General features: G+C 56.9%; 2 protein-coding genes across 2 annotated transcripts; both read left to right on the forward strand.

The window, feature by feature from the left end:
* The first annotated feature begins 225 nt into the window (after nucleotides 1–225).
* On the forward strand, nucleotides 226–2,620 carry MSRB1 (methionine sulfoxide reductase B1). The gene is made up of 3 exons (XM_016208007.2): nucleotides 226–347; nucleotides 1,960–2,108; nucleotides 2,414–2,620. The coding sequence occupies exons 1-3, from the start codon at nucleotides 293–295 to the stop codon at nucleotides 2,618–2,620; spliced, it is 411 nt and encodes a 136-aa protein (XP_016063493.2). The 5' UTR covers nucleotides 226–292.
* Nucleotides 2,621–15,637: 13,017 nt separating this feature from the next.
* Nucleotides 15,638–22,082, forward strand: HS3ST6 (heparan sulfate-glucosamine 3-sulfotransferase 6). The gene is made up of 2 exons (XM_016207988.2): nucleotides 15,638–16,050; nucleotides 21,314–22,082. The coding sequence occupies exons 1-2, from the start codon at nucleotides 15,638–15,640 to the stop codon at nucleotides 21,927–21,929; spliced, it is 1,029 nt and encodes a 342-aa protein (XP_016063474.2). The 3' UTR covers nucleotides 21,930–22,082.
* Nucleotides 22,083–27,715: the final 5,633 nt, after the last annotated feature.

Genomic DNA, 27,715 nt, shown 5'->3' on the forward strand with positions numbered 1-27,715 from the left:
TAGGCGGTGTCGAAGGTCAGGGCAGGCTAGGAAGACTTGAAAAGGCAAGTCCCCGGGCGGGGGGCGGGGCCTCCTGGAGGAGGAACCCGGAACCCTGGTCCTGATTGGTACCGGGGAAGGGGCGGGCCCTCTGGAGGCGGGCCCCGCCGGGGGTGTCCCGGCTTCCCTGGACGTGATTGGTCTCCTGGAGGGGGCGGGGCCTCGGGGCGCCGGGGCTGGGCGCAGGTCGTCGGTCTGCGGCCTCAGATCAGTTCCAAGCAGGCGACGCTTGTGCACCGGTCGTGTCGGCGCCATGTCGTTCTGCAGCTTCTTCGGGGGCGAGGTTTTCCAGAACCACTTTGATCCGGGTACAGCCTGTGACCTCCGGGTAGAGCGGTGGGGCGGGGGTGCACATTAGAGGGGGTGTCGCTGCCCTCGGGTGGCGATGGAGCCCTGGAGTCCCGGAATGGGGACGCCAGTGGGACCGCGCCGGGGGGGGGGGGGGCGCCTATAGATAAAAGGGGATCACGGAGGAGGGAGGAGTCTGGGGGGCTCGGAGAGTAGGGGTGCCTGAGGAGAGAACATTCGAGGGGTTCACTCTCCTGGAGGGGGAAACCCTTTTGAGTGTGAACGTGGCCGTTTCCGGGGGGAGTCTGGGGGTCAGGGTACATGGGAGTGGGGAGGGCTCGGGATCCGGATCTGGACTTCAGAGGGACGCGGTGGAAGAGGGTCTCGTGCAGGGGCAGCTGCTGTGACTGGGCTGCCCCTCCTGGCGGCTGCTCGCTCTCTCTGACGTTACCCCCGCCCCCCCCGCCCCCCGGTTCCTGGAACCCGCGAGGTAAGCCGGCGAGCACAGAAGGTCCTGTTTGGATCCGCATGTGCTGCCCCAAGTGCCTGCCCCACCTGCCCAGGGCCCTGGGGTGGGTAGCCAGGAGTGCCAATGGCCAGTGGAGTGAAGTCTGACAGCCTGGGCGGGTGGGAGGAGTGGGGTCGGGAGTGGTTTGGGGCCTTGGCCAGCCCCCAGCCCTGGCCCCAGGCTTTGAGAAGCCCCGGTGAGTCCCCTCTGGGCTGTGCTGCTTGGTAATGGACTAATTTGGTAAAAACATGCCACAGGCAAGACTAGAGCAGCGACTTACTTGGGGTGGGATCTGTCGGGTTATCAGCTCTCCAGGGGGCTGGGCTCTGACACTGAGCATCTATGGAAATCGCTGTGACGTGCAAGCCCTCTCCTGAGCCCCTCTGGCTGTGGGACCCTCGGGCTGCTCCGCCAAGCTGGTAATTCTACTCCTGCAGCGGCTCCTGGTTCCTCTTTGCTTCCTCCTTCAGTTACTGGTAAAGGCTGAGTAGTTCAGGGACTGGAAGGGAGGCTGTCCCCAGGCCAGGCAATGGGTAAAGGTTACCTGCTTCCTGTTCAGCAAGTCAGTTTCACCCCCACCCCCAAAGTAACCTTTTGAGGATAGTTTAAAACCTGTTCTCCCTGGCCCCTGTCTGGCCTGGAGGCCTTTTCTGTGGATCCATTCTCTTCAGAAAGGGAGAGCGGGCCAGTTGCTCAAGGCTTCGGGGAGGGAGGGGGGGCTAGGTGGTGGTGCTGGCCATGTCATAGCTCCCCTGTGAAGGGTGAGGGTGCTGTGTCCTCACCTGACTCCCTGGGTTTCTTCCTGGTTCTGCACCCTCTAGCTGAGTGGTTTGTATCACTGAGCTTCAGCTTCCTCATCTGTACAATGGGTTGGTCTGTATCACAGGGCTGTTGAGAAGAGGTAATGAAATAAGTGTGAAAAGCGATGCTCTTGGTCTCTGGCACATGCTAAGAACCACTAAATGTGAGCTCAGTGGTGTGTCTCCCCCACAGAGCCAATACCCAGGTGGGAGTGTCGGGAGGGTGTGCATCTCACTCTGCAACTGGGGAGAGTTCTGTGTTCTACTGGGTCCGAGGATTTGAGCTTGCCCCAAAGAGGCTGCTTTTTTCTCTCCTGCCTCCAGGTGTCTACGTGTGTGCCAAGTGTGGCTACGAGCTCTTCTCCAGCCACTCAAAGTATGCACACTCGTCCCCATGGCCAGCCTTCACTGAGACTATCCATGCTGACAGTGTGGCCAAGCGTCCAGAGCACAATCGCCCTGAAGCCTTAAAGGTGGGTGGTAGCAGTAGGGGGTGGGAAGGGGGCTGTTGCCCACCCCTTCCTTCTGCTCTCCCTGCAGCTCTAGGGGCTTAGAGTCTATCTATCCCAGGCCTCCTGCCTCAGCCAGGGAGGCTGCCACCCCAAACTATGAGAGAGCTTGGGGTCCTGGTGCAAACAGGGTGGAGGTCAACCTCTCCTGCCAGAAGTTACCTTGGGAAATGGGCATGGGGAGGACATCATCTACTGGTGGCAGGAGGGGCCATTGCTGTGGCCATTTGTGGCTGGAAGTTCATGTGGCTGTTCTATGCTCTTCCCAGGTCTCCTGTGGCAAGTGTGGCAACGGGTTGGGCCATGAGTTCCTGAACGATGGCCCTAAGAAGGGGCAGTCACGCTTCTGAATATTCAGCAGCTCGCTGAAGTTTGTCCCTAAAGGTGAGCTTGCTATCAGGCAGCTGGGCACAGGCCTGTCATACATTTTAGAGACCCTTGGCAGGGGGCACACTGTTCTCATCCGCTTACAGTGACAAAGCATGGGGGCACCAAAGCATGCTGCCCAGGACTTCCCAGGGCCACCCCAAAAGACAGCTGCAGGACAGGGACGGAGGAGCAGATGTCCTGCTTCCTGTGCCTGGTTGATCACATGTGTCCCCAAAAGGGGCATCTGAGGGTGGATGTGGCAAAGGATGTTCTCCCGAGATCTGGCTCTTCCCCGTGACTGGAGTGGGAGGCAGGGCTGGGCGGAGGCTGAGGGTCAAGGTTGCGCATCTGGGGCCTGGCACGTAGTAATGGCTCAAACAGGCACCCCTGTTGGCAGTATTCTTATTATTTGTAATTTGTTTTGCGGAGCTGTATTTCATTTTCCTGCATTTTTATCTGAGCTCGGCCTCCTCTCTGGCCTTTGCCCTCCTGCTCACACAAATGCTCACAAATAACCGCAGGTCTCTTTGCACACACAGCCACCCTCAGGAGCACCCCCAAAGCTTTGCAGCTCAAATCCCAGCACCTTACTTGCCACCTGCAAGACTGTGGCCAGTCCCTGTTTCATCCTTTGTAAAACGGGGCTGCTGACAGCACCTGCTTGCTGCCATCACTGGGTGTTAAACTAGGGTGTCAGTAGGGGCTGGTGCATGATACGGTGCGTTGATAATTTTTTGCTTCTGTAGTTATTTATCCTCTGTCTGGATGCAGGAAGAGGCTCTAGGCTGTGATGGGGCACACCGACTCTCCTCAGCTGGGTGTCGGGGTGCTCTTAACTCCCCTGGCTTGCAGGCTGGAGTGGAGTGGGTTAGCGCAGGGGATGTTGTTTGAAACATAACTGAACAGGATTACTTTTTCTCTCCCCTCCTTCCTTTTTTCCAGGTGAAGAAACTTCTGCCTCTCAGGGGAAGTAGGTGGGCAGCCCTCAGCCTCCCCAGATGGGCACTGCAAGATGGCCACACTCTGGCCACCCTTACTTGGAATTGGAACCCCAGACATTCAGACAGGGAAGAGGGTGGCTGAAACATCAGGAAGGCTCCCAAAGCCTTAGCTCTGCACTGGTTCTTCTTGGGAAAACTACTGGTTTGCCACCTGTGGCCCATATCCCACTGCCAGAATGGGCCTGGAGGACCCAGTTGTCAGCTCATGTTGGCCTCAGGGAGGTAGGCTGTAGGCCTGGCTCATCTGTGAGTGACAGAGCACTCCACCTTTACTTCTCAGCCCTTTCTGCCTGTCTGGACCCGCCCCTGTGGGGCCCAGTTCTGAGACAGACTCAGGCCTTCACCAAAGTTGATGCCCATCTCCCTCAAGCTGTGCTAGGAGACAGTGCAAATGGAGGTGGCCCCAGCTGCCTGCTCCAGCCTCAGTCACTGCATGATTCACTCTGGTTAAACCCTTCCAGGCAGCCAGAGTGTTGAAGATCTGTGACCTGTGGTAGGAGTGGACTGACCTTTGGTTTCTCAGTTACGAGAGGAGAAATCCTGAACCCTGTTTCACAGTCTGTGTGGCCGCTGCTTGCCTCACTTGGGCTTAGGAAAACACCTATTGCTCCATTACCTTGATTGCACAGGTTGGGGACCCTGAAGCTCACAGCCTAAAGTACACACCTTCCCAGGGCATAGTGACCATGCTTTACTGCACATGCACTGAAGCTCTTGCCATCTGGGAGGGTGGGTGATGTTGAAACCCTCCTTCCCATCTTGAATCCTCTCTGGAATAATTAGGAGATGAATAAAAAAATGAAACCCAGGTCTACTCTGTTTATTAACAACATTAGAGATGCCAGGATACAAGGGTCAGGCTTTGCACAGTTGTTTCATTTGTTCCACAAATATTTTTTTTTGCCTCACCCAAGGATATTTTTTCCATTGCTTTTCAGAGAGAGTGGAAGGGGAAGAGAGAGAGAGAGAGAGAGACAGAAACATCGATGTGAGAGAGACACTGATTGGTTGCCTCCTGCTCGAGTGCCGAACAGGGCTGGGGATTGAGCCTGCAACCCAGGTATGTGCCCTTGGCCAGAATCGAACCCGGGACCCTTCAGTCCACAGGCTGACACTAACCACTGAGCTAAACCAGCTAGGGCATGTTCCACAAATATTTATTGAGCATCTGCTTCGTGCCAGGTTCTAGTGTTGGTGCTGGGGATGCAGCCATGTGCAAGACAGACGGTGCCCTCAAGCTCTTATGGCACAGTTGAGGAGACAGAAAATTCATGTCAGATTATGAGAAGGGCTGTGAGCAACTACAGCAGAGTAATGATGCTAGGATGTGTGGAGGGGGTGATTAGGGGACTGGTGCTTTGCTTCCAGTGGTCAGGAAGGAGAATGCTGAGGATGAGTCATCTCAGCTCATCAGTGACAAGTGAGAGAAGCAAGGAGAAGAGCTTCCCAGGCAGAGGCACAGCATGTACAAAGATTCCGAGATGGCAGCAAATTTGGCATGCAAAAACCTGGGAGGTGCAAAATGTGACCTATGAGGAGTTGTGCTGTACTCCAAAAGAACTACGTGATTTTTGCAATTTATATTGACAGAAATCTGGAGAAAGTGTGGGCATAAATATTAGGTGGGGTAATGGTGGAAAGAACATAAAGTTGGATCAGGCTGAATTTATTGATAGGGGCTCACTGAGCAGAGATTCTGAACTTAATGTTGAGGTTAGAAAGGGTTCTAACAGTTTGTTTAGTTGGCTGACATGGACCGAAAGGTGGCCCACACTAAATGGATTTGAAATGCCAGACCTCCCTTGGTCCACTCTAGAGAAAGGGATCCAAAAGCTTAGGGAGATTCGAATGTTATAGTGGATTTGTCATTTAAGACCTACCCTGGGAATGCCCCGATGACACACCTTTCACCACCATTGTGAGGGAAACCTGAGCATCCCAGAAGAGCTCTGTGATCACTCTTCCGTGTAGGTCAGAACTTACATGAGAACTGCTGTCATGGAATTGGGAAACCTAAATGCAGTGGGGGGCATCAGATCCTGAGATGTCAGGGCCCAAGTGGAGGCACTTAATGGCCAAAATCAAGGTGGATGTGGTTACCCTAATAGACAGCAGAGTCAAGTAGCAACCAGAAAGTCTGACTCTTACTGATCTATGGCATTGGCTAGTTGATCATGATGTCCCTAGAACTGAAATAGATGGGAAGCCTACCGAGTTCTTATTTGATCTATATAAACAGAAGAGTTCCAGGTCAAGTGAGCGAAAGTCTAACTTAAATAATAAACACAGAGTCATGACCCCTTAGTCAATTCCCAGATGAGCCACTTCACAGACCAGAACTCCTTGAGTGAAGGGGAGGCCGGGACCCCTTAAGGAAGAACCCTGGTATGCTGCCCAAATGTATATCATTAATCTTTCTTCCAGCCGTTCCTAAAGGGACCTACAGCTTTTTACCAGAGTGCCTGTGTGAGGAAAAGGAAATAATCAGACATTTCTAGGACTCTGGACACTGGCTCTAAACTAATACCATCCGGCCCTGGCTCAGTTGGTTAGAGCATCGTCCCGACACGCCAAGGTTGTGGGTTCGATCCCTAGTCAGGGCACATACAAGAATCAACCAATGACTGCACAAATAAATGGAACAACAAATTGATGCTGCTCTTTCTCAAATCAATAAATATAAAAATAAACTGGCCTGGCCGGGCATGGCTCAATGGTTGGGCATTGACCTAGGATTCAGGAGATTGAGGTTTGATTCCCGGTCAGGGCACATGCCCAGGTTCCGGGCTCAATCCCCAGTTGGCAGCATGCAGGAGGCAGCGGATCTATGACTCTCTCATCACTGATGTTTCTATCTCTCTCCCTCTCCTTTCCTCTCTCTGAAATCAATACAGATATATTAAAAAATAAAAAAAATAAACTGATACCATCTCGGAGACACAAATATCGCTGTGTCGGAATAGGAGTTTGTGGAGGTCAGGTGGTCAGTGGTGTTTTAGTTCAGGTCCATTTCACGGTGGGTCCCCAAATCCACTCTGTGGTTATTTCCCCAGTTCTGAATGCATAATTGGAATAGACACACTCCAGCTTGGAGCACCCCCACATGGGGAAGAGGGAGGAGCTGGGCTCCCAAGTGTGAGGACAAAGGTGCTAAGGTAGGAGTGGTTGGGGAGGGAGGACGGTGAGGCCCCTGAGTTGCTGGCCTGTTAAGCCTGCTCATTCCTCAGTGATAGGACTCTTTCCCCCCCCCCCCATCACAGGCCAGGAAACCCAACTCGCGTGAGGTCACCCACTTGTGCAGGGCCTGCCTGTGCGGGGGCTTCAGGCTCCCTTGCTGGGCCCTGGTGGCCTCGGCTGACTGTGCAACCTCGGGCCGAGCCCTTAACCTTCCTTTTTCTGCAGAACCCAGTCTGTCTCCTTGTCAGAGACAGGAGAGCCACGGGGGACAGACAGGGTGTAACAGATGCACGTATTCTGAGGTCCCCTCACATGGGAGCCCAGTGGATAGCCATGGGTAGGGTCTGTCTGCCAGGGCCTGGTGGGTATCTCATGTGGAATCATAAATTATCCCCCACCCCCCTCCTTCTGTGGGTTACGCCATAACTTCTGGCTTGCAGCCCCAGTTCCTCCTTGAGAAACAAAAGGCTCTTTGAGAGCCCAGCCCCTTCCATTCCAGTGCACCCTCCTTGGGAGAGTTGCCTTCAGGCACAGCCTTGTGAGCCAAGGGCTACATTCAGGCACAGATGGCTCCTGGTGTTCTACCATTTTCAGCCAGTAGCAGCCGGCAAGGGCCGCAGGATAGGCCAATGCACCGGAGGCAAGGGATGGGAGAAAGAAAGAAGAAATCTGTCTGGAATCTCTTCATTGGCTCAGAGAGGCACTCAATAAATGCTTGCAGAATGGATGAGCGAGTTGGCAATGCCTGGGACTTTTGCTCACCTAAGGCGTTTTTTCTTCTGGGTGACAAGTGCCAGGGAGAGCCTTGACCCTGGCAGAGGTGTGGCCCAGGGCAGGTCTGGTGGGAAGCCCCTGACTGCGCCTGAAGGTAGGGCAGGCAAGTGGGAGAGTGCCCTAGGGGAGTCTCCAAGCCAGAGGAGGGCCTCTGTGCCCCCACCCCCACCCAAGTTCCTGGTGGGGGCCCAGCTCTATGACTTCCTTCCAGGGCCTCTGTTTCTCTCCCCCCCCCCCCCCCCCTTTTCCACTGCTTTTCAGAGAGAGTGGGAAGGGAGAGGGGGGAGAGGGGGAGAGAGAAACATCGATTGGTTGCCTCCTGCACTCTCTGGAGCCTGCAAACTGGAAACCTAAATCGAACCCAGGACCCTTCAGTCCACGGGCGGAATTTCTAATCACTGAGCCAAACTAGCTAGGGCCAGGTCCTCTGGTTCTCAAGGTCCCCCGCGGGGGACCTGTGCTCACAGAGCTCACAGTCCTGCTGGACTGACCGGCAGGGGGCTCGCTCTCCCTGTCCCGCTGCAGTTCCTCGAGGCGCCATCGGGGGCACAGCGGCGACAGCTCCGACGACACCGGCGCGTCCCAGCGCCGGAGCCCCAGCCCCTCGGCAGAACCGCCCAGCGTGCCAGTGTCTGGGACGCAGCGAGGCCTCCTGGCGTCCGAGGGTGCGGGGGCTGGTGGTGTCGGGGCCTCATTTGGTAGCTTTCACGAAAGTGACGGGTCCAGGGAGGGCAGTCGAGGCCCGGGTTGGCTCTTCCTGAGCCAGCTGGAGAGGGGCAGAGCTGGGTGGTGGGGCAAGGGGCAGGCGATGGGACGGGGTAGGGGACGCAGGTGGAGGCAGGACGCTCTGGGCCGCAGCCCACTCCCCAGGGCAGCTGGGCGGGACTCACCTGCCCTGACAACCTGGCCTCCCCTCCCTGCGGCCCTCCCACGCCCTCGAATTGCACCTGCTGCCACCCTGGCCAGCTGGGGGGCACCAGATTCTGTGGTTCCACCTCCCACGCATCTTTGCCCACTGGTCTCCCCCACAATAGTGACAGCTCCTAGCTAGCTTCCGCCAACAAGTGTGATCTTTATAAAATAGTAATCAGACCAGGTAACTTCCCTCGGTAGTTCCCACAAGCTCTGCCAGCTCGGTCTGCGGACCCCACCTCTCCAGCTTAATTTCCTACTCCATAAATGACAGCAGCGTTATTTATCATAACTATGTTGTTTTTACGACCCACACCCCCTGCACCCATACGTCAGCAGCTGGGCCTCTAGACCAGACAGACTCCATTCTAGAAACATGCCCCCGTGTTTCTACCTCCTAGAATCTGCTGCTCCTTCTTCCTCAATCCCTCCCCAGGTGCCAGAATCCTCCTAGAAGCCTTTCCTGGTGGCTCTGCCCCAGTCGCTCTCTCTTTCCCCTACACTGCAGGGCCCCTGGGCAGGTCTCCCATATGTGTGCACAGACTGGGTTCTTGCTATCCCCTTGCTGGGTTGACCCCACCCCAGTCAACAGCTCCTCAATGCCAGTGACTAGGACACATTCATCTCATTTCCTTTCCCAAATGCCAGACCCTGGGGAGGCTGCACACAGCAGCATCAGATGAATGTGGGTATGTGAAATTGTACTGCCTTCTGCCCACGCCCTCTGCATCCCCTCTGCATGAGTGTGTCCCTGGTCTGGGGAATGAAGGGACCCCAAGATCACCTATCACCCTACTCAGGCCCTGGGCACTAGGACTCTACTTAACAGAGCTTAGGGGCAAGGCGCACAGGGAAGACAATAGGTGGGCCTCCTGTGGCAGAGAAGAGCGGGGCTGCTGGGGAGGGGCGGAGAGTTACCTAAGCTTCCTCCATCCCCACCTCTCACCCATGGCCTCCAGCACCTGTCTCCAGGTGTGATTTGTTCCTTGTAAAGCTCCAAAGATTATCCACGGTTTAGCCTCTGGCTTCATGTCTTATCATGTTTTATCTCCAACCAGGATGTTTACAAGCTACCCTGGGCTCCAAAGAGCTTGGCAGCAGCATTGCCAGAGAGGAGAGACAGAGCAGAGAAGAGATAGGGTCCTGTGGGGTCAGGCCCCCCCCCTCCCCCCAGTGCAGGCTGCCTGTTGCCCTGGGATTCCTCCTCCACCTCTGACTCCAGTGGCTTTTTGCTTCTGTAGTCTCTGAGCTCAGGAGCCCCTGGTGTGTGTCTGGATGTGGGAGGAGGGCAGGGAAGCTAGAGTCAGAGGGAAGACAGCAATGACCTTATAGGGGACACAGGTGGGGTCATTGTTCTCTGAGGAGAGAGTGGGGGTCCATTTTGAAGGTCTGGAGTGCCCTGTTGGGGAGGGGGGAGGAGTGTGAGGCACTTGCCCCAAGATGTTGGGCTCCGGGCTCTGGATTCTGGGTCTTCCTGAGCACTGAGCTATACCTGTCTATATGTCTGTCTGACCAACTGGGGGGGTGAGGTGCTTTCCTGGAAGTGAAGGGGGATGGAGTGCAGCATTCATCTCATTTCCTTTCCCAAATGCGGAGCCCTGGGTGCCTTGTCTGTTGCCAGGCTAGACTTGCTCCTGGAAGTAGGTCGCTGGTATATGCGGAGATTCAGACTTAGGGCTTTCCACACCAGAGGGGACAGTAGTTAGGGCCTGCTGGTAGGCCTCTGAACCTCGATTTTCCTGCCTGTACACACACACACACACACACACACACACCCCATACACACGGTCTTACACCCTCTGTGGAGCAGGGGTCCCTGAGCCTGCATCAGGCCCCTTGCTCCTGATGGCATGTGCTCACAGTCCCCTTCTAGTCTGTGGCGCCCCTCACCAGGGCATGGATGAACAGGTGGCCGCAGAGCCCCAGGGGCCATTTGGACCATACCCAGCCTTCCCCACGATGCTCAGGGGCTTCTACTCTCAGGGGCCTGGCCTGGGGTTGTGAAGCCAGGAAAGGAGGAATTGGGGTGAGGGCTGAGAGAGTTCTGTTTCTGTGGGACTCTCTTCTCTTGCTTCTTTAGACTCACCTTGGGGATAAAGGCTCTTACTAGCCCTCCCCTCTAGCAGAGCAGGGACTGCCAGTCTAGAAGGATTTCTGCATTGCGATAAATTGAGCTGGGCTAGGTTGGTGGGAGAGAAGTAATTTGCAGGGGCTAGCTATTTGCATCCTGGGAACCTGGGTCCCTGCCCTCTCCTGGAGAAGCTGGGGCCAGTGGCAAATGGCCCTCTGTCTGTGCTGATCCCTCCAGGAAAATCCAAGGGAAAAGAGTGAGGGCGCAAGTTGGGGACCATTCCTGCCCAGGAGAGGGATCTGGCTTTTTCTGGCAAACCCTGCAGCCCTAGGCAGGCTTCCTGCAGGTGTGTGGTCACCCTGGGTGGCTACTGAGCTAGAGAAGGCTTCCCTTCTCCTAACTCCTTGCTAAGGGGACCTTTTCATGTGTCCCTCCTGACACTGGGAATCTTGTCTTCCATGGCAAACCCTTCTGTGCCACAGTGTCCCCACGTCTAGCTGGTCACCAGGAATAAGACCTGGGTTCTGGCAAGCCAGGCTGGCTGGCCACCTGAGACCAGGGAAGCCCTTCCTTTACAGCCTTGTCCCCAAGGAGGGCAAATTATGAAGTACTCAGGTCCCCCAGGGTGGGAGCAACTTGAAGAGGACCTCTTCTTGTGCCGGGGTCACTAAAACATGTCCACTGCCTCCTGTTCACGAAGAGCTTAGGAGCTGGGCACCCAGAGAGGTGAGGGCCAGTATTACTTTTGTTTTATAAAGTGGGAAAGTTGAGAGTACCTCACTGGATCCTGCCAAGGTCACCTGCTTGGGTCAGGGAGGGGGAGAGCTGGACATAAATCAGGCTCCACAACCCTTGCTGTCAGCATTGTGCTGTGGTGCTGTCTCCAGCCCCAGGGATGAGCTCCTGACCCACCCCCCCAACCTTGTTCCATCCCAGGAGGAACTAGGAACAATGGACTGGGGGTGGGTGGGGCAGGTGGTTTAGACGTCTCTTAGGGACCCCTCCCTGGGAGGAAACCACATCCTCTATACGCTCAGGCAAATCTGGCATCCAAAGTGGAAAAAACCCACATAAATCAAGGACATCTGGGCCAGCCCTTGGCTGCAGCCCCCTCCCCTTGGAATTCCAGCAGGCTCTGGGAGTGGGTCTGGGGGGTGAGGGTGTGGTTCTAGGGGAGGCAGTTCCTGGAAGCCCCTCAAGTGTGAAATCCCTCCCAGCTGTCCGCCATGGAGGGGGTTATTAATTACTTTCCAGAAGGGCACAGCTTCTTCACATCCAGCCTGACTGCCTGGGGGTGCCCATCTTGGGAACAGGCTGGTAAGCAGGTAGAGAGGGACATGGGAGAGGAGCTTACACAGAGACTCTCTCTCTCTCTCTCTCTCTTTCTCTTTCTCTCTCTCTCTCTCTCTCTCTCTCACACACACACACACACACAGTAGCTCAGTCACTCAGCAAACACCCACAAACACTCATTGTGGTTAGGTGTGGAGAAGGGATCAAGACTGACCCTTTCCCTGACCTTGCAGAGCTCATGGGTAGGTGGAGGAAGCAGATGGGGATCAAAATCACCCACAAAGAAATAATTATAGTCTGTAAAGGGGATACATAGCTGGGCAGCTGGGTCATGGATTTGTGGGGCCGGGCTGGGCCTTCCTCCCGCCATGACCTTGCTCCCCAGGATTGCCTCCCTAGACTTGCCCTCTCTGTCCCCCTCTGCTCTGGTCCTCTTTGTCATCTCCCCCAGGGATGATGTTTACTTGGCACAGTGGCCTGAGCAGCTCAGTGCACCCTCTCCCAAATTTTCCCTGCTCCTGGCCAATAGGCCACCACATCTAACCTGATTATATGCATGTCTGATGGCTGTCCTAAGGACGAGGGACAGATGGTCCTCTTCCTGACTATCCTGTGCGGGCAGGGGGTCCAGATGAAGGGAGAGGGGAATTGATCTCCTGCCATCCTGGACCCTCAAAACCAAGCGCCCCTGGGGAGATCCCATTGGGCAGAAGGGACTTGTGAACACGTTTCCTGCTCTGATCAAACAGGGCAAGATGTGAGTGACCTTCTTAGGATGCCCTCATGGCCTGGTCTCTTTTGGGTCCCCAAAGTCACTTTTCATCATGTGACTCAGAACATATGTGACTCAGAACTGTCCCTAGGTCACTTGGGAGGGAGCCAACAGGGAGCTAGGGCTGGACCCCGATGGCACAAGAGGGCAGAGGCAGAGTGGAGGAGCCACTCACACAGCCTGGGGAGGTGGAAGGCAGCAACCTTGCGCATGAGGAGTGTGAAGAGGCAGTTTCTGAAATTCCCAAGTTTAACCTTCAAAAAGACTCTTCATAGAAGGCTAAACACAGAATTACTGTCTGACCCAGCAATTCCACTCCTAGGTATATACCCAAGAAAAATGATACAGATGTTCACATGTTACAAGTCACGTGAGGACCTGTAAATGAATGTTCACAGCAGCTCTATTCACAATAACCAAAAGGTGGAAACAACCCAAGCGTCCATCAGCTGATGAGCCACGGACAGAATGTGGCTCGTCCATACAGGGGCATGTTGGCCATAAAAAGGATCGGAGCCTTGACATGTGCTGCAGTGTAGACGAACCTCAAAAATACCACACTGTGTGAAAGAAGCCAGGCACAGAAGGCCACGTTTATGATTCCTCTGATGCGAAGTGGGGAGAACAGGCAAATTCATAGAAACAGAAAGTAGATTAGTGGTTGCTGGGGGCTGGGGAGGGGAGAAAGGGAAGCGACTGCTAATGGATATGAAACTTCTCTTTAGAGAAGTTATGAATTTGCCCTAAAACTGATTGTGGTGATGGGCGCACAACATCGTGAATATACTGAAAACCTCTGAATTCTACTCATTACGTGGCTGAATTGCGTGGGGTGGGAAGCTTGTTACTTCAGAGTCAGGACTGAGGTGTTCATCTTACAAAGAGGAACTGGAGGCTCGGGGAGGCAGGAGCCTGAGGCCAAGTGCTAGAGGAAGGGGGGCTAGGACCAGCCTCAGGCTGGACTCTGAGGGCTGCTCCCTCTCACACAAGGATGGGCCTCGGACTCTACCCCAGTCCTACCCCCTCCTCTACTGATGAGCCTTTCCCTACAACTCGGATGCTGTCCTGCTCCTAGCTTGATTGTCACTTCCTCCAGAAGGCTTCCTTTCCTCTCCATTCACATCCTTCCACCAGCGGTCATTATTGAGTGCCTGTTGGGACCCAGGCTCTGTTAGGTGCTGGGGCAACACTGTGAACGAACGTCCCAAGGCTGTGATTCTGGGTGTCACCACATTTGTACCCACCCCTCCTTCACCTGAGAGAGATATGGTGGGTGGAGGGAGGCGATTAGCTGCCAAACTCTCCAAGCCAAGACTGCTTGTCCCTGGACATCACCCCCTTGCCCCCCAGTGCATTCAGTGTCCTATTGTTCTTGGTAAATTCCTTCTGAAACAGTTTCTAGCAGGTGTGTGTGTGTGTGTGGGGGGGGTGTGTGCTAAGGAAAAGACATTCTCAGCAAGGGGAACAGTATGAGCAAAGGCTAGAAGGTGGAAACAACTGTGCCTGTGTTGAGGCAGGAAGGTGGAGGGGCCACCAGGTTTTAATGCTGGTATTTGGAGCCCTGAGTGGTGGCTTCTGGGATTGTAGATGGGCGCTGCAGGTGGAGCGGGACCCTACCAGGATAGCTCTAAGAAGAACCAGTCTGCCTAGAACAAATCCCCTTTTAAGCTAGACCAGAAGAAGAATGTCCTTTGACCCTGCGTGTGCTAGCATGCACCCCAGACACTACTGCGCCAACAACCCACCTACGGGGCTCCTGGCTGAGCCTTGCCCTGACAAGCAGGTGCATGCCTGGCACCTGGGACCTGAGCTGGGGCCCCAGTTAATGGTCTTCACCCATTGGCTCTGCATAGTCCCCTCTGGATAGGGAGCTCTGGAAATATTTATGGGTCACAGAGGCCCCCCCTGCCCCTCAGAGGTGCCCCAGGCAGCTGAGACTTGCCTAGATGCCATCAGGCCCAGATGCCACTAATGAGCAAAACCCAGGGCAGAGACCTCTGGGTATTGGCTGGAGAGGCTGGCTGACCACCTTGCCAGGAAGGCTGGGCTGGGGCAGGGGTGGAGAAAGGACAGGGGTCCATGTCCATCTCTACCTGGGACTGTTGCTCAGTTCTCAGAGCCCGATTCTCCTCTCTGCCTTCCTTTTCTGTGCCGTCCTGGGGGTTCAGTGAACTTAGGGGAGCATAAAACTCCTGCAGAGTGTCCAGCACACAGCAGGTCCCATAACTATGAGTAACCCCTGAACCTCACTGCCCCTCAGAGGGAGCTCCTAGGACAGCACCTGGGTTCTTCCTCCTAGTTCCCCCAGAACAGGTCTCCTGAGTCTTTCAGACCTCCAATAGGAGCCACTTTGCCAGCATCAGAGATGGGTCGCTGACACCCCAGGGAACACCAGGTGGGCTAGGCTACATAGACAGACGGTGTGGCACTGTAGGAGGATCAGGAGACTGAAGTTTGCATTTCACTGCGCCCTTGGGCAAGACATCTGTCCTCGCTGAACCCGTCTCCCTTACTCTAAAATGGCAATCATACTTGGCTAGCGCTCTCCAGCCACCAGGACTGTGAATCTGATGAATGGCAAACCGACTGTCAGGGAGGCGCGCCCCATTCCTGCTGCAGGTTTCCCCGGGAATCCCTCTGCGCACTAGGGCTCAGGTCTACGAGCCTCCGTGGCTCACTTGCTCGGCCCGCGCACCTGCTGCGCCAACCTGGTGGGCGAGGGGCGGGATCGTCGCTCTAAGACCTAGTGCTGGGGCCCACGGTGCTGCTCTGTCACTGCCCTGCCCTGCCTCTGCCCCATCCCGGGGCGCAAGGGTGAAGACCCGGAGCGGAGAGATCTGGAGCCCACGGTCTCCCGGGGGGAGCGTCCAGGTATTCTCTGAGGCTCCCAGTCACTCCGCAGCATCTGTGCGTGCGGGCCTGGACCCTGTGGGGCAGTGGCCTAGGAAGGCGGGGCCTCCGCTCTGGGCGGGGCACCCCGCCCCCGCCCCTCCCCGCGCCCGCTCTGGGCTGTGGGAGGCTGGGCGCCGAGCAGAAGCCAGGCGCTGCGGGCTGACCCAGGCGCGGAACGGGATGCGCGCCCTCTTGCAGACCCGGCTCCCGGGCCTGGGCGCGGTGCGGCTGGATGGCAGGTAGCGGCGGCCTGGGCGGCGGGGCCGGGTGCGGCCAGGGCGCGGGGGCAGGGCCGGCGGCCGCGCTGCGGGCGCCCCGTGCGCCTCTGCTGCTCGCCGCGCTGGTGTTGGGCGCCTACTGCCTCTGCGCCCTCCCGGGCCGATGCCCGCCGGCCGCCCGAGTCCCCGTGCCGGCCCCCGCACCCGCGGTGCCGCCCCGCGTCGCCCGCAGCCCGGAGGCGCCGGTTCTGCCGGTCGCCAATGGCCCGGGCCGCCGGCGCTTCCCGCAGGCGCTCATCGTTGGGGTGAAGAAGGGCGGCACGCGCGCCCTCCTGGAGTTCCTGCGCCTGCACCCCGACGTCCGCGCGCTCGGCTCCGAGCCCCACTTCTTCGACAGGTGGTACGAGCGCGGACTCTCCTGGTACCGGTGAGCGCCCGCGCCCTTCCGCTCCCGCCGCTTCCTTGCGCGCCCGGCTCGTGCCTCCGGGGAAACGGCGGGGTGCGCCCCTGGGGGACCCCTGGGGGCGCGGCGGGGAGAGGTCTCGGGCGTCGCGGGTCTGCGACCAGCCTGGGTGGGTGTGTGGGTGGCGGCGAGGCTTCGTCACTGGCCCGAGCTCCAAGAAACTTTGAAAACTCCAGGGAAAGCCCTGGTTCGGGGCCGCTGAGGGGGGTCTCAGCAAGACTGGGGAAGGGGCTGCTATCCCAGGTGAGAAGTAGTTTCAAGCTAGTGGGGTTTGAGAGCGTTAGAATTTGTCAGGCTCAGTCACCCTACCCCGCTGGCCAGTTACCCTAGGAAGGGGCTTCCAGGATCCCTGCCGTCTCCTAGAAAGTGTCTGCCTCCCAAGACTCCTGATCCTGGGAAGAGGAGTCCTCCATGGTCCTGAGGGTCTGGAGAAAGTCTAGGCTTTCGGAGGAAGGATGGTGCCTTTGAGTCAGTGCCCCAGGATGGAAATTAGGACCCCAGCTTCATGTCATGGGGCTCTACTCGACCAGGGATGGCCTTGGGGTACAGTGTGGAATGTGGAGGAGCACCTATCCCCGATGAAACAGCCTGTCCTGGGGGCCGTGGAATGCCAGCCCCTCCCTGCTGAGACTGGCACTGAAGGCAGAGTATGAAGACCTGCCTGCAGCCTCCGTCAGTTGCACACAAGCCTGCCACCTGCCCTGTCCCTTCCTATGGGGGGAAATGAGGGCTTATAAATGGAGAGTAAGTCACCCCACTCCCTGAAGCTCTCACCTCAGCCCCAGCTTGGGACCAGCCTCTGTGGGGCAGAGAGGACCCTGCCCAAGGTCCTGGTGAATTAGTGGGGAGTTGGGGATGGCAGGACCCAGACTCTTCATCTCCAAGTGCACCAGTTTTTCTGTTCCCAGATTCCTCACCTCCACTCCCATTTGCTTTCTTTGCCTTTTGCCTTAAAAACCACTCATGGGTTTGGGAGAGCCCCAGTGAAAACAGGGGTTCTAGCTCCTGAGCGCGGAAGGGTTGCTGCTGTCAGGGGATCCTCAGGAAGTGGAATGATGGTGGGAGGGAGGTGAGTCCATCCTTGAATCCAACTGGCTGAATCCTGGCATCCTCAGAACTCAGAGAGACCGTGCTACTCACTCTGACAGTGCCACTGACATCCCAAAGCATTTCAATCCCTCACTGCTGGGGGGGGGGGGGGAGTGGAGGGGGTGGGAGAGTGGAGAACACACTGTTAACTGTAGTGCAAATTTCAGGGTCCACAATGATCCCAAGAACTTTGACTACAAGAAGCTGGGGGGAGACGTTGAGCTGGGCTAATGGGGGGCTGCAGGGGAGGCTAGAACGGGTGTAGCCCTAAAAGGGTTCTTAAAAGAGCCAGGGATCCTGAGGCCCCTTCCCGGCTCCCCTGCGAGCATGCTCCAGCTCTGAGGGACAGGTCTGGGGAAGATGAGGGCCTGAGAGGCGGCAGGCACTAGACCCAGACTGGAGATCAGATCCTCAGCTCGGGTCTCTTGGAACACTGGGGTGCCCAAGATGGGAGCCAGGGGGTTCAGGAGGGAGTTTAGCTCTGGTAAAGAAGGGACTTTCTCCTTCCTCATTTTTAAAGCCACCTCCACTGGGGGGGGGGGAAGAGGGGGGTGCAGAGGATGCAGAGGGTCAGGTCCTGGTGGCCTTGCCCCATTAATCCGGAGGTGCTCTTCTGGGCTGTCTAGCGCTGACCCCTCATTGGCTGGTGCACAGTGAGCAGGACCTGGGCTGCCTGAGCTGCTGGAGTTCCCGCAAAGGGGACTGTCTCACCGAACTTGTCCCAAGGGGGCTGGGTGCTGTTACCACCTGAATTCTCAGGGCACGAGACAGGGTGTGGGTGCAGAGTACCTAGCACAGGTGCCCATGTGCTGACATGTACAAACATGGGCTTGGTGTGCTTACAGGTGTCCTGTGCCTCTGGCCCTTTTTTTCTTTCAACCTACTCTGAGTGTGCAGTGAGCCTCTGAAAACGCCCACCCCTTCCCCAGCTGCAAAGAGGGTGCCCAGCCCCTGGGCACGGTCTGGTGGTGGTGTTTGCTCTCAGGACCCTGGGCTGAGCCTCTAGGAGTGTTTTGGGTGGAGGGTTAGGGTAGTGAGTAGAGGAGGAGTACCCCCAGCTGAGTTTCTGGGACACTCATGCCCACTGGGCTGTGACTGACCTCATTCCAGGCAGTGACCCTGGCCCTTCCCATGGCCTTGGCAGGTGGGCTCTGGGGCTGCCCAAAGTTGACCTTGACCAAACCTTTCCCTCTCCCTGAGCCTCAGTTAGCCCATCTCTGAGACTCTTGAGGGTCCTTCATCTTGGGACTGTGACCTCCAAATACCCCCAAACTCAGTCAGCATTTGCTCATCTATTCATTCACTCACTGAGCATTTCTGTTTGGCAGGTGCTGGGGTCCACAGACAAGGGCTATCCTGTCTGGGGGCAGGTGGGGCTATACTTTGACCTTAGCATTTGGGAAAATTGAGAGGAGACAGGAGGGGTGTAAGTGGGGAAACCCCTTGGCTCCTGGGGCTAATGCAGGGAGTGGGAATATGTGGGGAAGGGACCTGGGCTTCTATGGGACTTTTCTTCCTGTGTTAAGCCCAGAAAGGCTCCTGTGGCAGGGGACCAATGTCCCACCCCCAGCACCCTATGGATCCACACAGAAACCCTAAGTAGCTTCTGCTCAGTCCCAGGCCCGGCTGGATGGGGCCCAGGCAAGACGGGGGACATGAGAGGGGATGAGACTAAGGAGGGAGAGTGGCCTGGGGCTGGATGGAAGCCGCAGGGAAATGCAGACCAGATGAACAGGGAGGGTCCGGGAACAACTTGTCAGATGTTTGCTGTGTGGAGGTCAGAGTCCTGTTCCTCTCATCCCCTCCCCTGTCTCTCCCAACCCCCGAAACCTCCATCCTCACCCTCCTCCATGCCCAGGCCAGGACAGGCTTCTGAGGGCAGGTGAGGATAGTACTTGATCCCAGAGATCTCAGATCTCAAAGCTGGTATGTAGCAAGAGTGGGCCTGGAAAATCTGCAGCCCCTCCCATTCCCATCCCCCTTCCACAGGGTTCCGGGAAGCACCTCCCACTCCGCTCCTCCCACTTCTGTGGTATCCTTCCTTGCGGCTCCCTCCCCTCAGGCAGGAGTGCTGGGTGGGGGAATGTTCAGCACCCTAAGTGCCCAGTTTGGGAGGGGAAGGAGTGCTTTTGGGATCACTCAGTGCCTGGGGGAAGAAAAGCAGGGGTGTAAAAGATGGAAGGGGAGGATCCTGGAGTAACCAGGGCTGGTTCCTTCCTGAGGGGGGCAATGAAGGGAGGGACAATGACTTCTGGTCCACCTGGCAGTCCATCTGCCCCAGCCCAGGCTTCTCTTCGTGGGTCTCAGCAGTGAGGTCCAGTGGAGGAGACTCCCTTTCTTTTGATTCCCTCCTGGGGAAACTGGGGGGGGGGCCTGAAATGGCCACCTTAGGCTGCAGCCCTGGCCTCAAGTCCTTGTCAACACCCGAGGTCTCACTGAACTTATCCAGAAAGGCCAGGTGTTGTTCCCGCTTGTAATCCCAGGGCACAAGGCAGGGTGTGGGTGCAGGGGCTCTGGGAGCAGAAGCCAAGCTGACACTGCCCCTTCCAGCAGCTGCAGCCCCACAGGTGGGAGTGCTGTGGGTCAGTGCCCACCCCACCCCCAGCTTTTCACTCCCTCTCTGAGCGGCAGTGTGCCTGCCTATCAAATGGGACAGTGAGTGGGTTGGAGGGAGATTCCAGCTCACTTTGTCATCATGATGGGGAAACAGAATTGTCATCCCTCCCCTTCCTGGTGACTTCTGCAGACCAGTTCTGACCAGGGCCTTGTTTTGAGGCGGTGAGGGAAGTTTCCAGAGCCTGAAGACCATGCAACACACCCATCTCCCCTGAGCCCATGGGGGGTGTCAGGGGAGCCGCTGGTATGCCTGGGACTCACATCCCCAGCACCCTCTAAGCCAGGCACCCCAGCATGTGGGTCTGCACACCTGTGTGTTCACCCAGCTTGAGTTTCATTGGGGCTGAGCAGGAAGAAACTGGGGTCCTGCCTCACAGGAGCTTGAGTCTGGGGGTCCCTTAGGCTGGATGCAGGCTGGATGAAACCTGAACTTTGTCCTGTGTATCACCTCCTGGCTGGCGCCAGACCTGGAGGCTGCCAGTGGGGGGAGGGGCAGTCCCCTCAGAGGACTGGAGGCAGGGCAGGGCCTTGGGCAGAGGCCATCCCCTCTGAAGGCACAGGTCCCACAGCTTCTGCCTCCATTAACCTAGTTTCCAGCCCTCTCTTCAGTCCTCCCTTGGAGCTGTTTGCTCAGCTGGCCCTGCAGCGCCCTGCCACGCCTCTCCCTGCACTACCTGGGAAACTGCTCGGGGTACCTGGCCTGCTCAGTGGGGTGCTTGGAAAGGGCTTCCCCACGTTTGGGGCAGTCAGGGGGCGGTCATCAGCGAACTCTCCCAGAACCTTGGTATGGTGACAGTGCCCTCTGCCCTAGTCAGAATGAAAGGAATTGGCCGAAATGCTGCAGTCACAGCCTTGCATCCTGGGGTCCGAGCCAGGCCTGGGAAGCTCTGGCTGCTGAGGCCTTGGGATTGGTCCTCAGGCTACATCACTCATAGTTCTCTAATGTGCTGGGCTGTGCCGGAGGCTCTTGGCATTTGAATTGGGCCCGGGTCAGTGAAAATTAGTGGGGCTGTAATCAAAGGGGGCGGAGGAGCTATGCAGGGCAGGGAGTGAGAAGAAGAGCAGCTGGCAAAGGTGTTGGGACACTTGTCAATAATTAATGGCCTAATTTAGGGGACACCTTCATCCATTTAATGAAAGTGTGACCTGGGTAATTACAGTGTAGGATCCTTTGGGGTGGGGAGGGTGGGTGGAGCCCTGTAGATGGCAAATCCAAGCCACTGGCATTAGTGGTGCTTGGTCTGGAGTGGGAGGTACAGCAGTGACAGGGTTGGGGCGCAGTCTAGCTAGGGTGGGCCGCCTGACAGGAGAGGCTGTCACTGTGGGCCTGTGCTGGGGCTGGGTGCTCTCAGCCCACATCCCAGGCTGCCCACCCTGGCACTTCAGGATGGGTGGGTCTGGGGGAGGGGAAGGCTCACCTACCTTGGGGGTCTGGGGCATCCCTGGGGCTGGTCTATGATGGGAGGGCTTGAGGGGAACCAGCACCTTCTCATGCCCACCTCTCCTGCCACGCAACCCGCAGGAGCCTGATGCCACGCACCCTGGACGGGCAGATCACCATAGAGAAGACTCCCAGCTACTTCGTGACTCTCGAGGCCCCTCACCGCATCCACAGCATGTCCCCGGACACGAAGCTGATCGTGGTGGTTCGGAACCCTGTGACTCGGGCCATCTCCGACTACGCACAGATGCTCTCCAAGACGCCGGGCCTGCCCAGCTTCCGAGCCCTGGCCTTCCGCCACGGCCGGGGCCCTGTGGACACAGCCTGGAGCGCCGTGCGCATCGGCCTCTACGCCCAGCACCTGGACAACTGGCTGCGACACTTCCCCCTGTCCCACTTCCTGTTTGTCAGCGGTGAGCGCCTGGTCAGTGACCCAGCTGGAGAAGTTGGCCGAGTGCAGGACTTCCTGGGCCTCAGAAGGGTTGTCACGGACAAGCACTTCTACTTCAATGCCACCAAGGGCTTCCCCTGCCTCAAGAAGGCCCAGGGGAGCAGCCGCCCCCGCTGCCTGGGCAAGTCCAAGGGCCGGCCCCACCCCCGAGTGCCAGAGGCAGTGGTCCAGAGCCTGCGGGACTTCTACCAGCCCTTCAACAGAAAGTTCTACCAGATGACCGGCCAGGACTTTGGCTGGGACTGAGAGGCCAGGCCAGCCCACGCCCTGTCTGGGGATACTCAGTAACCTTAATTTATGCCTGTCACCCAGCCAAAGCAGGCTGCGCACACATGCTGGGTAGAGAGAACTATTTAAGAAATAAAGTTTGGATCTGTGTTCTTCCACGTGACCTTGACGGTTGGAGGGTGGGGACTGGAGGTGCCACTGCCCAGGGGAATGAGAATCATACCAGCTAACTCTAGCGGGCACTGTTGGAGTGCCAGAAGAGGTCTAACCGTGATATTTATATACCCCTTGAGGTATGCTTGGCCACATGTCACAGATGAGCAACTGAGGCTCAGAGGTTTAGGGCCTGCCCAGGGACATACCACATAGCCTCGGTGACTCTGCAGGCTGTCCCAGAGCTCTCTTCCCAGCCTCAAGACACCAAGCTGGGTGTAGTCCTATGTTCCTGATGAGGAAACTGAGGTCCCAGGTTACCCACTTGAGTGGTAGGGGCAGGATTAAAGCAGGGTCTCTCCAACACTTTGGTCTGTACCCATGACTTTAGCTAATTTGGTGTCTTACTCCCCAGTGGACATTCCCTCCCGGAAACCTGTTGGAATTGCTGCACACTGAGTGTGAAGTGACTCCTGTGTGCAGGGAATGGTGTTCCTAACAGCCTCCTATCAGCTCCCCGCACTGCCTACCACAGGCCAAGCCCACAGGTCCCACTCACCAGACCCTGCTCAGAGCACAGAGCATGCCCCAGGCTCTTATTGTCTCAATTTTGTTGTATTTACCCAGCTTCCTGGAGGTGTGGGGATGGGCAGGAATGAAGGCTCATCTGCAGCCCAGCTGTCTGCTCAGCTCCTATTCTAGTCAGGCCAGACTGAGGCAGGCTGGGGTGCCCTGTCTATCTCTCTACCCCTGGGAATGCCAGGCCCCTCAGTAATGACTCTTAACTGCTCCTGGCCACAGTGCTCTCTGCCAGGTACCCACCAGTTGCACTGACAATAACTTCCAGGGCTCCTTAGGTCCAGGCCTGGCATACCCAGGCTGCCCCGGGCCCTCGTAGGACCAGGCAGTGGACTCTGCACCCCAGGCCTTGGGTCCATATCATATCCTTGACCCCAAAGGGGCTTTTCTACCCTGGGCTACTTGGGCCACAACCTGTCCTGCGCCTCAGGGTCAGAATGAGGATTTTCAGGGGAGTAGCACCTTGTCAGTCACCACTCTCCATTTCAGCTAGTGCCCCCACCAATCACCATGGTCACTTTGTCACATGACCTACCCATGGTGTGGACTTGAGGTCAGTGGATGTTGGTGTATGAGAAGAGCCTCAGCAGAAGGCTGTGTGGGAGATGGGGACATCTGTCTCTAGCAGGCAGGAGGCCCACCCCTTGCCCTCCTAGTTCTGCTCCCAGAGGACACTCCAGTCTGGAGCTGCCTTGAGGGGCCAGTATTGTTTTCTAGGCCCACCATCCAGGGAAAGCCAGGAGCAGGGCTGGGGGCTGGTCCCAGATTACCTCGGTGGAACTGTGGTAGAGATGTGGGCAGATGTGGGTGAAATGTACTCATAGCCTCCTCCCCAACTTGGACCTCTGATGTGGGTCAAGGGGAGGGCTGGCTCAATTTACAATAACGAGGGTGCCCAGTTTAGGAATCTGCTGGGTGGTGAGCACTTGTGCCTGGCAGCTCTGCTTCCATTTCCTATGGGGGACTCCACTTAGGGATGGCATGGCAGCCTGCCCTGGTTGGCAGAAGCAGGAGGAAAAGCAGGACATCCCCTGGCCCCAGTCCTAGTTCCCAGCCTTATCCATGCATATTTCTTCTCCCTGGAGACCCCTTGTCCAAACTTCTGACATCTCATGCCTGGATGGCTTCACAGGTCCCTCATTGTTTCCCTGGCACCTCTTTTTTCACCTGCAATGAGTAGTCTGCATGCATGGCCACCAGAGGGGTGTCTTCAGAGTAAACCAGATATCATTATTTTAAAACACTCCAATCTTCTCCCCCACCCCCCTTGCTTCTAGAATGAAGACCAGATTCCTGATTGCAGCAATCAAGCCTTCTGAGGTGTGGCCCCCACCCATGCACCTCTGTCCTTTTCTCACCCCTAGGCTTCTGCCCCTGTCAGCTCCTCCCACCTGCTGGGATCTTTCTGACCTCATAGTCTTTGCACATGCTGTTCCCTCTGTCTGGAATGCCTTTCCTGCAGAAGGTGCACACTGAGATGGAGGCAGCCTCAGAACAGGGCAGCTGAGTTCTCACTCTGGGCTTGTTTCCTCCCTACACTTGGAGTTCCTTTCCTGAGCCTGCCGATGCAACTCACTTTCCCTTCCTGCAGCACTTGGGTACAGAGCTGTGGGGCCACTAGTTTGTTTGGCTTTGGCATCCAGGCTGAGCTCAGAAGGCAGACTCTGAGGCCATGAGTAGAAAGGGTAAACTGGTTTGTTCTGCTCAGCCCCCCTCAGTGGAAACTGGGCCTAGCCGCCAGCTCCAGTGCCTGGACCTCGGAACACACTGAGGGCAGATGTGGTAGGCCTCTCCAGCTGTGTGTGGGGGTGGGGCTCTGTGGGGGATTCAGCAGCCTTTAATTAAAGTCCCCAAATTGCTTCCCCAGCTGCTTAGTGGGTTTTCCATGTTGGAATGTTCCAGAAGGGGTGAGAAGTACTGATTCAATCACCCTCTTCCTGTTCTGCCCAGTGGAGGAGAAGGGGCCAAGGACCCCTTTTCTCCACCCCCCCACCCCAGCCCAACTAGGGTGGTGTGAGTGGGAGGGAGTGGGGGTCCTTAGAGCTCTGGGTGTTCAGGAAGGAGCTTGGAGGAGCTTGGGAGGTGGCTGCCTCTACCTTGGGGGTCCTTAACCTGCCCCAGGCCTTTTGGCTAGGGTTGGCACAGTCTGGGGACTATGGGACCCTTCTTCCCTGTCACTGGAACAGGCAGGTGCATTTGGGTGAGCACAGTGCTCTCCACTGGGTACCCCACAGGCCTGGAAATCCCAGCAGTCCCCTGCCCTAGGTTCCTTGTAACGAGCTGGAGAAGGGAAGGCATCGGGACCTGGACTCACCCACCCCATTGACCCCAAAATACTTTCTTAGCATGAGTCTAGATGAGGAGAGGAGACCAGGACAGAAGGTGCCAGCAGTTTGCCTGTCCTCCGTATCATGGGCATGTCACTTCTCATTGTCCATTGAGGTGGCCCCTCTGCCCAGGGTTGAGCCATCCTCCCCATGGTCCCTTCTGGGATCTGTCCCCCCAAGCTCTAGATGCTCTCACTCCCAGAGAGGCCAGGCCACGGATGAGAGGGGCTTGCGTGACAAGTGGAAGTCGAGCCAGCCTTCAAGTGAACTAAAGACTCAGCAGTATAGGGAAGGGCCAGAGAGAAGGTTCTGGGAGATCTTTATTAGTTCTCCATGGGCATGAAGGGTGCATTAAGGGATTCACAGACCTCAGGGTAATAGGACAAGGTTACAGGGAGGGACTGTTTGGGGGCATACCAGTGAGGGGGGCGCAGGGAAACTGTGCCTGGAGCCCACTCCTCTGCTGGGAGCTTGCTGTTCCTAGCCCCAGGAGACACCAGAGGTTGGTCCTTCTGCTCCTTTCCAGGGGGAGGGGAGACATCCTGCCCCAGCCTCAGTTTCCTCCCACACCTGCACCCCTTAGTTTCAGCTGAAGAGTCTAGGGGGGCCCTCTGCAGATCTCTGGGCTCAGTCTAAGGGTGGCTCAGTTCTCCAGGACTCTATCAGGGCAGATTCCAGCCGCCTTGTCCCCCTGGATGCTCTGGCTCGTCATGGGAATTGGCCTCAGTTTCCCTCCCTGAACCTAGTCCATCCCTGGGCAGCAAGCCAGGGCGATTGCCAGACTCACCTTATTTCCCGCCTCAGTGAAGTGACGCTGTTTTATGCTGCCTGCTGTCCAGTGTTTGAAAACCACTGTTTTGGTTTTGTAGGTTTTGCCTCAGTTTTCACTTGTTGCAGACAAGTGGGCAAATCCAGTCCCTGCTCGTCTCTCTCGGCCTGAAGTGGAGAGTTTTACGTTAGAGGGAAGGAAATGAAACCAGGACAGGGCAGCGGAGAGAGAGCAGGACTGGCTGCCCCAGTCATTCCCGGGACCCTGGGGTGCGGGGCTGCCCCTGGCTGGCTGGCACCTGGCCCGGGGTGGTTTAGGGCAGGGCAATATCTGTGCGGTGTGTCGGGGTAGGTAAGGGGGTGGTGTGGAGAATGGGCGCTAGGAGATGTAAACAAGCACCTGTGGCTGGTAGTTTGGCTCTGTGATTAATCAATATCAAAGAGACAAATACAGAATTTAAAAAAGCAGTTGGAACATCAGCCTCAGGTCCTTCTGTGGCAGGAGATGTTCCCTTTGGAGCCCTGGCCCCTTATCAAGCTGTGAACCACAGCCCCAACTCCGGGGGATTTGTCTCAGACATGAGCTGTGCTCTGGGACATTCTGGGTCCCAGGATGCTAGGGCCCTGGGCTGGGCATCTGTCCATGGCACAGGGCCCAATGGCCAGGTGCAGCAGCCCTTCCATGGCCCATGGGCTTGGGGAGACTGGCTGGCAGAGGCTTGCCCTGCCCCAATCCACTCCACCCTGAACCCCCTTGAAGACTCTCTGACCTGCTCCCAGGGCAGGGGTGGTGAGTCTGGGGGTCTGTGGGACAAGCAGAGGGCACAGTATGTGCTAGGCAAGCTGGCCTGGAAAGAAGAGGTTTGCCCAAAACCCCAGGTGGAGTAGAGGGTGGGCATGAGGAGCCCATCTGTGATGGCTCCTGGAAGCTGGTCAGTCTGCTGGGGTCCAGAGGCAGGGCCTACACTCTGGACAAGGCTGCCAGGGTTGCATCTCCAGATAGGGTGAGGTCAGAGCCTGGTCAGGAATGCCCTGAGGGCATGGTTGGCTGAGGATCCTGTCTGTGATGGCCACCACAATGACCCAATGGACAGTAGGCCACTGGAGCCAAAAAGACCCTCCAAATGAGCATGCACTGCAGCTTCAGGTGACATCCATGCACCTGAGCCCTGCTGCCCTGGGACATTCAGCCCCACCTTTCAGAAATGATGAATCTCCTCCCACAAGACCCCCAGCACAGCCACTGGCCAGGCTTCAGGGATGTCAGACAAGAGGCCAGGGACCCTTCTCTGGCTCAGAGCCAAATCCCCGGCTTTGAGGCCAAGGAATTCCTTTCATTCTGCTTAATCTGAGCCACATTGCATTCGCTTTTCCCTGGAAGAGCTGTACAAAAAGTCAGTCAACCAAAACAGTTAATGCAAAACTGTTGCCAGGAGGATTTCGTACAAGGGGATTCTGATTAAGGGGAAAACAAGAACTGCATTGGGCGTCAGAGAGCAATCGGAGATCTCGCTCTCCCCGTGCCTCTAATCTCAGCTCTCCCGCGGCCAGCCGATGGCCAGGCGCGGGGGAAGAGCTGGCCCAGCCTGACAGCTGCCCGCAGGTCAGATCCTATCACTCCCTTCCTGTTTCACAGGGGAGGGAGGGATATCTGATGGAAAGCCAACCTAGACAAATGCTTTGACTGCCTCGGGGAAAGCCTATCTCCCACACGAAAGGACAGGAGATAGAGGGGCTGTATAGCAGGGGGACTCCTCTGCCAACCACATCATTTTTGGGGGGAGAATCATCTGGAAACTGTCTGACCCACTGTCTGGACTCTGGTTGGGGAGTGTGGGGAGCCTCCTCATGCAAGTGGGGTGTATAGGGGGGCCTAGTCTTGTCAGGGTGCAAAGTGGGGAGATGCACACAGCCAGGAAGAACATTTTGGGGCCGCAGAATTTCAGGCAAGGCCCAGAAGATGGGGAAGAAACAAAG

The sequence above is a fragment of the Miniopterus natalensis genome, chromosome 3, assembly GCF_054644295.1.
Source record: "Miniopterus natalensis isolate mMinNat1 chromosome 3, mMinNat1.hap1, whole genome shotgun sequence".
NCBI lineage: Eukaryota > Metazoa > Chordata > Mammalia > Chiroptera > Miniopteridae > Miniopterus > Miniopterus natalensis.

Bases quoted from the DNA above. Each gene is read 5' to 3' on its own strand.
- HS3ST6 (XM_016207988.2), top strand. From the start codon at position 15,638: ATGGCAGGTAGCGGCGGCCTGGGCGGCGGGGCCGGGTGCGGCCAGGGC. The intron at 16,051-21,313 runs GTGAGCGCCCGC...CGCAACCCGCAG, and splicing joins CGCGGACTCTCCTGGTACCG to GAGCCTGATGCCACGCACCC.